At 41.3% G+C, this 9,294-nt stretch overlaps 2 protein-coding genes across 3 annotated transcripts in view; one reads left to right on the top strand and one right to left on the bottom strand.

The window, feature by feature from the left end:
- Positions 1 to 521: 521 nt before the first annotated feature.
- Positions 522 to 2,562, bottom strand: fmc1 (formation of mitochondrial complex V assembly factor 1 homolog). Its single transcript, XM_046036642.1, has 2 exons — positions 2,258 to 2,562; positions 522 to 1,144 (listed from the first exon to the last, which is right to left on the bottom strand). Exons 1-2 carry the CDS (start codon positions 2,384 to 2,386, stop codon positions 941 to 943), a joined length of 333 nt encoding a protein of 110 aa, XP_045892598.1. The 5' UTR covers positions 2,387 to 2,562; the 3' UTR covers positions 522 to 940.
- LOC123961328 (glutamate receptor ionotropic, NMDA 2B) overlaps positions 1,809 to 9,294 on the top strand; it is a 124,337-nt gene continuing 116,851 nt past the window's right edge. The window contains exons 1-3 of one of the 2 annotated variants that reach the window (XM_046036624.1): positions 1,809 to 2,408; positions 2,531 to 2,626; positions 3,048 to 3,149. The gene's annotated coding sequence lies outside the window, so the exon portion shown is untranslated. Of the gene's footprint in view, positions 2,409 to 2,530; positions 2,627 to 3,047; positions 3,155 to 9,294 lie in introns of both variants that reach the window. The other variant, XM_046036614.1, reaches the window with a different exon arrangement.

Raw genomic sequence — 9,294 nt, 5'->3', positions numbered from 1 at the left:
ATCAGGAAACAGGGGAGATAGAGAGAGAATGACATGCAGCAAAGAGCCACAGGGTGGACTCGAACCATGGGCCACTGCAATAAGGGCTCAGCCCTGCACATGAACCACCCACGCCCCTACTGTGATGATTTTTGAAACTTTTCCTCTTGTCCAGTTACATGATGTTGCGATGTCTGCCACTCTCTGCACAAGACAACCACATTCTGCAGTCTTTTACCTCTGTGGGACAGACTCCCACAAGAATCCCACTAAAAACTGTGCAAATTGCTGTGTCTATAAAGACATGAATGGACCAAGCCCAATTTGACTTACAATTTCACATTCCCTATAGGATAAATATTCTTCATGATTCCTTTTGATCAATGTCTGATAAATAAGTCTGATGCATATTTACTATAACCTGGCTCCTTAACTGCATGTAAAAGGAGTACTTAAGTGCCAGTTTAATTTATATGCAAGCAGGATGTTCGTTAATGTGTTATAACGTGTAACCAAGTTCTTTAAAAAATCTCAGAAAAGTGTAACATTATAATAATAATATTTTAATGGGGAAAAATGAATCAAAATGAAAACTTACAGTCCTTCTTAATGGTTGCTTTTGCCAAATGACATTTAAAATGGCCAAAACACAAATAAAAGCAGGTGTGGAACATCTGTATAGTACAGTATATTTACAGCTAAAACAATCAAAGCATAGATTATATTTTTACAGTTGTTTCAAATACTCTCAGATCAGATTTCCTCCCCTTGAACATTGAACACAACATGAATAAGTCGAGTTCCCTCAAAGCAGTCCATGATGGCACAATCTCCAGTCTAGTCTGCCAGACTCCAGTCAAATTTTTCCATGAGGTAAATTGTATGAGACGAGATCAGCCACACACAAGTCATTTCTGAAGCATGTCAAGTTTCTCTTTCAACGTTGCATCCTTCCATGTCCTCACTTCTCCCAACCTTTACCTCCTGGCTGAGTGGGCAACCTCAGCCCCACTAGGCCAGCTGCTTCTTCTTGGTTTAGCTCTCCTTTGCCATGGTAAAGGTTGTGTAGGACCAGGTGGTTCCTAGTAGATGCCAGCAAACACAGGTATGTGTCTGAGGCATGGTGTGCTTCCTGCTGGGCACGGCAGTACCTTTCTCCTGTTACCTGTGAGGAGGGAAAAGAAAGAAAACCATTAATGACGATCAAATGATGACAGGACAATGTGGAGCAATGACTCCAGTAACAGACTATAACACAAACAATGTGACTATATGACAGGCCTTTCTGCCAGAATGTTTTTTTTCTTCCATCAACTGTAACGGCTACATGGACAAGCATTTTGTACCTATAGAGTTAGAGTTATAGATATTATAATGCCTTTGGATCTTTTCAAAGCTGGGACAAATACATACTGACAAGCAAAAGTTGCTCCTAGCTATTTTGCTTCAGTGACTGCACATGCATTCAACCGCCCTGGTGAGCCATGTTCACCCAAGCATAAACCAAACAAGCTATATATGTGCCTAAAAATCCTAACTCACATCAACAAGCAGCTGTACAGTGTTTTGGGTAAACAGAGAACAAACAGAATCACAAGCACTCGAGATGAACATGCTGGTTATAAACACACTGTTTAATGGAAGAGTAGGTATACATATTAATTAAAAATAAATACATAGTTTAATTTAGGACAGTCCTTGGCTGTCGAGATTCTTTGTTTACTGACGATGGAGGGATTTCTATGCCCAAGTGGATTTAAAAATAATCGCTTATAGTTTGCTCAGTTATATTTCGCATTAACAAAGAGACCAATTATCAACAACGTTATTAACACAATGACGGACTCAATCCTGTGTAGTGTTAGCATGTTGCACTCAGGTGTGCGCAAGTTAGACACCTGTGTACTGAAGTTAATTCATTAGACATAGTACTTTATCACCTGCGTCTCAACACTGAGATTAGTAAGTTAGCTGGTGGCTAATGTTAGCATGTCCTTCTCCGTCAGTCACCTTGCGTTGAACTATTACTTGTAAATATTGCAAAGTTGGCAATAACAACACTGCAGTGTCATGTTGGGTGTTTGCTCAGTTACCACGTTATCGAGCGGCGAGAACGTTATTTAAACGGTAACTAGCAAAATAGAAACGTTATTATTCAATAGTTAGCCGGTTAGCTAATGTTAACGTAGAGCTAGCCATGCAGCTCCTATGCAGTTTGTAATGCTAGTTAGCTAACTTAGCTAACGTTAGCTGAAACGCAGTTGGTGGGAAAACTCGCCTTATTCTTACGAAACTGGTCCATAACATAGTTGTAGGCCAGGGACTGTCTGTACCGTGGTCCTTGGAGGGCACGTAATTCTTTCAGTATTCCTCGGCAGGCTCGCAAAGGTGGTGTCAGCGCTGCCATCTCTGAACGGCGACTCAAGCAGGTTCAGTCCAACACCGCACAGTCGATCAAATTACAGCGTATCGACCACAAGGCGGCGATATGGCACACTAATAAGTTCACGACCCATGTGATGCTTCTTCCAACCTGACATTTCCCCAACAGTTTCAAGGGAACGTGGACCTTACTTCAAGTGTGAGCAGTCAGGCTGAAAATGAATGTAGGCTATGCAGTGCAGCGCAGTGGGATAATATGCAAACGGTACGTTCAGCTCTTTTGTGTGTATTTGCTTTAGTTTTACCTTCCTCATCATCAACCTCCTCACCTCCACCACAGCTCTGTGTTAAGTGGACCCTGGGTGTAGTCTTGCTGAGCCCAGGATTAGAGAATGGTTCACATCTGATGAAAACACTTAAAGAAGCAAACAAGTGATGTTTTACACCTCTCTTCAACATCTGTAAATGTGTTTCAAGTGCTGAATCCCAATTGCTCGACAGAAGCAGGTGGCAGTGGCTGTAAGCTACTGAAAACTCACTCACAGGTGCAAAAGTATATAATTAGGAAAAGAACATGTATGCTCAGCAACTTCCCTGGAGTACAGTGTGAACATAATGTTAACTGTGACATTTGTCACCATATTTTTCCTCTAAATCCTATTTGTCCATTGTATTTTCAAATTCAGGTTCAAAGATGTGTGAAACTTGGGGCAAGGTCAAGCAGAGACGGATGAACTGGTATAGGAACCATAGTGTTGCGTTTCATGGATTCCAACTTCAACTTCATTGTAAGGTAATTTCTTAATGTGCTCATGCACAATTCAGATATTGAACAGAACTTGCCTAAAATGTTATGCTCTGCACGCCACTTTACACACAACACCTGTCATTTTAAATACAAATGGGCTTGAGTTTGATTGTGAGTTAAGTAATTACAGTCTGATAAACGGGTCAGCAGAGGAGACAGCGGACCGTGGAGATTTGTAATCATATTTTTCTTTCCGGATCTGTCGGCATCTCTCTGTCTCCCTCTGTGTCTTTTTTCCTTTGCTATAAATAACAACTTTAACACAGTTAGTTAGAAGATCTGTATATGCACTGTAGTCTTGGCTGTGGAAATACATTGAAAACAACCTATTCCCTGAAGAGAATAAAACAAAAAGTGTGATTTATAATCCAAAGAGTCTCACGCTATTTTGAGTGTAAGCCTCTATGAAGAGTATTGTACACTTGTAGTGTATTTTCTTTGCGTGCATGGCAGGTGAAATGTAATTTTCAGTAAATGTGGTCATTTGGTCTACGTCATTGCTGATTGCAGAAACAGGGTAAAATAGACCAAATATTTGGGGACTGCAGTATTTAATGGAGACATTGTGTTGTGCAGTCTTTACCTTTAGAAGGGTCCTTTTGACCACCTACCTTTGTGTGCTACTAGCTTTGATTTGGTCATCTGTCACCATGACAACACTGAGTTTGGCATGGGGCAAAACGCAGAGGAAAGGATCGGTCAGTTTTCACACAACACCACAGATGTGAGCCAAATTTTCTTTAATCCATAGTCCAATTTTTACCCACAGAGAGTGTTTAGTGTAAATGATAACTCTTTACGTTTGACCGATTGAATATTTAATTCTTTCATAAGCAATGCCATGCAGCTGGAGCGACACACTGCAAAATCAAAGCCGTGAATTTGTCTTAAGAGGTTCAAACATCCTGTGTTGCCCTGAAGGCGGGTCACAGGTCATCAATTTGATTGTTCAACAGGCTACATTCCCAGTGTTTCCAGTTATTTGAACTTGTCTGTTGATGATTGACTCTAGGGGGAGCCAGTCTCTTATCAGTTTCACACACCGGTTTGGTTCCTCCACATTTGTTGGAAGGCACCTCTCTCTCCCTCCTCCTCATCTCTCTCTCTCTCTCTCTCATACTCTTTCAATGAATACTAATGCAGCGAGTGGGCCCACCTCCCTTCCTCCCATCTTTTCACAGGGATGGGCGGGAGAGGGGAGACAGAGCAATTCCAGCTCAGTATCCTTCCTCATGAGGCAGGCAGTGTTTGACTAGCAGCAGTCCCAATGCCTATTTTTCCTCCCACTGGGCAGTACTGGTGATACTGTGCATTGCCGCTGCAACAATGTCTAACCTGTGTGAGTGGCACGAGATATTAGACCAGAGTTGAGAGAGAGAGGAAAGGACATCCGTGCCTGCTTTTTGTCATCTGGATGGGAAGTCTTTTTTGGAAGGAGAGACAGAAGAAAGCAGAAGGCAGCCGGGGAAGGGGAACAACTGGCAATAGCCAATCCCCCCTTCCACATATAGACTGGAGACAACGGAGGCCACTGGAGTATTTGCTTTTATCTTTCGTTTTTTGTTCTTTTTTTTCCTCATCGCGCTGCTGGGAGGTGCTTTACCTTTTCATTTGCTTGCTCTCTCGGTCCTCTGTCTTCTTATCTATTTCGCCATTTACCTGGTCAACAATTTCTTCTATTTATGAGCCAGACAAGGAGGGAGAGAGAGGCAGAGAGACAGAGAAAAAGAGAAAGAGAAAGAGGAGGGGGATTTTTTTTACCCCCTTTATTCTCTTTTTTCCCCCTTCATTCATTCTCCCTTCCCTCTCCATTGCTGTCACTTCCAGCCCTTTCTATCCCTGTGCAGCCCACGCTCCCTCCTCCCTTCACCGGCTCCCTCCTCCTCCTCCCCTCCACTCCACTCACTGTCCACCTTAACTTTGGCTACTTTTTTGACTCCACCAGTGTTTTAATTTCCTTACTTTAAAAAACAACCCTGATAGAGACATTTTAATTGGCTTGCTTGTATTTTCTATTTATGCTTTTTTTCACTTTTGTACCTTTTCCTATTTCCTATTTCCCCCTTCTCTTTTTTCCTCCTACCATCCTATGCATCTTTTTTGGGCGATTCTTTATTCTAACCATAGGTAGGTCTATTTAGTGTTTAGTGTCTGTCTCAAAGTCTTTGTTCCTTTTCTGTGTATGCAAGGTGTTTTTTGTGGGGTGCACATATATTAAGCACACCTGGACATGCACACGCACACGCTCACACACACACGCACACACACTGGCTTACAATCTGGTATAACCATGGCACCCCTCCCATCCGGCTCTCAGCTGATTCTTGCCTCATGCCATGTCATCCTCACGTCACTCTCCCCTTGTATACTATAATCTGTGTTTTCTGACTGTGATTTTTTTTTGTTCTCCTCAACCAAGACCACAGTGATTCATCAAGCAAGCACCTTCTCCAGTCGTCATCATGGAACCACATTTTGACCGCCTTGTCATTTCTATGTTATTGCACAAAAGTCTGTTCTTCCATTAAAGCGTCTGAAATGCCCCTTTACCACACACCCTGCTCTCCTCACATGTCCTTTTGTTTGCTGTCATCCACACTGAGAGATGTCCAAACTCCACATTCGTTCCATAGAGGGAGTGTACATTATTATGACACCGAGGTGCGTTTTAAGTTTCCTCACTTCATGCTTATTAGGTGAAGGTCGACAGTGCACTTTTGTTTCAAAGCGTATTTCTAAGCCAGCACTTGTCCGTTCTGTCGGGGTGTCATCTGTGTTTATACACTCCTCCGCCTCCTTCTTTTTCTCTGCCCCCCCCTCCCCCCGACTCGCCTATCTTTCTGAACTGACTCTCATTCTCGCAGACAGACACACAAAAACACCCAAAGAGAATGGACTAGAAAAAAACTGGCTTTATCATCCAGAGGATTTCTCCCCCTTTTTTTCCTCCACCATAATTTTTCACTTTTTTCACTCTCTTTGCTTGAAGCTTTATTCTCTTTAGTCACCTCTTTCAGCATCTGTTTTTCTCCATCACTTCCACCCTCTCACCCCCTCTGAATTGGTCCACTTATTGATTTATATGTTGTTCCATTTTGTTTTTTCTCTTTTGCCATCTAAATAATTTCATGTCCTACCATTCTCACGTCATTGACTTGCTTGCATCAGAGAGGAGTTGCTATTTATTTTGCATTTTGGTGACGTAATTTTGCAGTTCGACTTTCGTTTATTGAAATACAAGATGCAGATTATTCTTGATTAATCTTTAGCATTTTTAGAAAAATAGAGGATAGGGTGGCTCGAAAGAATTAAGCTGACTGCAAAGTAAATGAATTATTTGCTGTGTGTGTGTGTGTGGTGTGTATGCCTGTGTGTGGTGAGCAATAGAAACACAGCAATAGACAGATGCATAGCAAAGTGAAGCTAACCACACAACTCATTTCCTTGTCCATCTCCTTTTTTTATATTTCCGCTTTTTTCCTGAAGGAGATTTAATGCCTCTCCTCTTCATTACATGAAGATAATGGGAAGTGGGACTTTTGAGCATCTGTCACCCTGATAAAGGCACTCTGGATATAGCTGTTTTCCCGTGGAATTACCCTTTAAATCCTGGATTTGATTCCAAATGAACAAAATAACAATTAGTAAAAACTGTCCTATATTCGGGACTCTCTTTTTTGCCATTTTTTTGTAATGGACTGAGGCTGATTTCTTAATCTTAATGGGATTTCACTAACGCGGATTAAAGACTCAAGCAACATCTTTGTCTATTAGTTGACGTAATAGCCATGATTCTTACAATTTCTCCAGCCTACAAAATCGATTAAATGTAATATTTCTCAGTGTTAAGGGTTAAATAGGTGAGTACGGTGCTTTGAATCCACACATGCTATTGCTGTTGCATGTTTTGGATGATGATTAATTGATGTAGATATTCATCTTTATTTTTTGCCAATAACCCACATTTTCTGCATGTGTATGTGTGTGTGTGCATACGTGTCAATGATGTGTGTGTGCTATGTGAGGGTGAGGTAGAATTTAAGTGGATATTGGCAGATTATCAGAGATGAGTAATTTCCCTTACATTTCACCACCATTTATCCTTTTGTATTTTTTACCCATGAGTCTTTGATTCTCTTTTTTCCCATGAGGCTTTAATTGTATTAATATGAACTAGGATCACATGCGTATTCTCATATTTAACATCTGATCAAGTAAAAATTTACTTTTAATATGAATAATTTAAACACATGAATATATAAATATATCTCATGTTGAAATTAATCTCCATATTAGCCACTCTCCACCTGATGGAGTAGCCACTTCTGCCCATCAAATCATCGATTCAGTGCTGCTCCACACTCTTATTTAAAGCACAGGAGTGTGTGCGTGTGCTAGGGAAAAAAGAAAAATTGGTAGATCGATAAAGTAATCTACATGAAGAGACAGACTACATTGCCCTTTTCTCAATGCAATTATTTTTACCTGCTGTTATTTAAAAAAAAACACAAATTACTTCACAGTAGGAGAATGACATTATATCTCCTCTCTCCTAGTCGAGTGTGTTGGAATGAAATCTTCATTCTATGTCTGCAGCAAAATGCACATTCACACCCACTCTCTCTCACACTCACACACACACACACGCACACATGCACACACACATGCAGACACTTTGTCCATCTATCCATCACAGGTGTAGCGGCGATTGACCCCTCTTCTCTGATTAACTTTCCTATCATTTGCCTGACAGTAGTTGGGATTTATACAGTGTGTGTGTGTGTGTGTGTGTGTATGTGAGTGTGCGTGTGGTCAAGGTTACAGCTACGTACCTGTGAAACCCACCTGGGACCTGCTCTCATAACCCAGGACCATTACCCTTTCTGCTTGGCGCTCTTGGCACACATGCGACCCCTGTAGCCTATCTACAGATGGGCACTTAAGCTCAGACAGTCTGTCAAAGCTGTCAAAGCTGCCACGCTGCAAAATGGACGTCTCTGACACGTGGCTCACTGCTGTCTTTTTTACTGTAATCATCACCAAAACTGTACATGTCAGTTTTTACGAACAGGTGAAACATGCTTCTCGCTGTAATATTATTGTTTTGACAGTGCGGCAGAGGAAGGCAGAAGCAAAATGGACGGGGATGTGAACATTATATCCCACTTACAGCTTGAAAACTGTAGTTGATACAGCTGATTTGAGAAGTGTTTTGCAGAGGATGCTGATAACGTTTTAAGCGATCCTTTAGAGCGTAGCTTAGTGGTAGAGTGAGCAATCGCTGTCCAAATTAACAGTTTGGACGATGGATACAGCTGAGCATTACTTCCATGCGAATATAAATGTGATTTGTTGGCGGGACACAATTGCATTCAGGATCATGAAAGACAAGTATATCTTTTTCAGCCTTTTCCAAATGAATTTACAGAGCCACCTTTGAAAGCGGCATCACATTTTCTGCATTGCTTAATTTATGTTCAAGCCAAAGGTGACATTGTAGTTAATGTTTTACACGGTTTGTTCCTTAGTGTAATTCTAAGAATTAAAGCGCACCCTCATTCTAAATGAATAATGTTTGTGTAACTATTGCCACCAAATTTTATTGAACAATAAATCAGTTGTGTTAGGTGATCGGGGCACTAACACATATTTCAAGGCTCCTGTCAATTTTTAGTGTCTGAAAACTCCTTGATGCCAGAAGCTTACGGGGAAAAAAGAAGTCTGCCAAAAAAATGGAGCTTAAGAGATTTCATAGGCATCGTGTTTGCAGTCGTCATTGATAAACAAGCCAGGAGAGGAGACAGCAGGGGCTAAGGAGATTCATAATCCTATCCCCTCTTCCTACTGATTCTCTCTCTGCCTCTCTTTCTCCCCATGTGCTACCTAATGAGACGACAATACAACTCCTGTGTCTGGCTCTGAGCATTGCATCTGCCTTAATGAAACCAGCAATAACACCCTATTAAATATTTTATCTTCAAATAACATTCGCTCTGTGCTGTCTAGGGATTTTTGCCTTCTAACGCAATGCTGCAAGTTTCAGCGTGCATCATCAGAAGTCAAACCTTAAACATGTAAAGATGATTTCAGCTCATGTAATCCAAAGTGTGGTGCGAGTTAAAGCT

This window comes from Micropterus dolomieu, linkage group LG02, assembly GCF_021292245.1.
Source record: "Micropterus dolomieu isolate WLL.071019.BEF.003 ecotype Adirondacks linkage group LG02, ASM2129224v1, whole genome shotgun sequence".
Classification (NCBI taxonomy): Eukaryota; Metazoa; Chordata; class Actinopteri; order Centrarchiformes; family Centrarchidae; genus Micropterus; species Micropterus dolomieu.
This window is presented reverse-complemented; position numbering and strand designations above follow the sequence as displayed.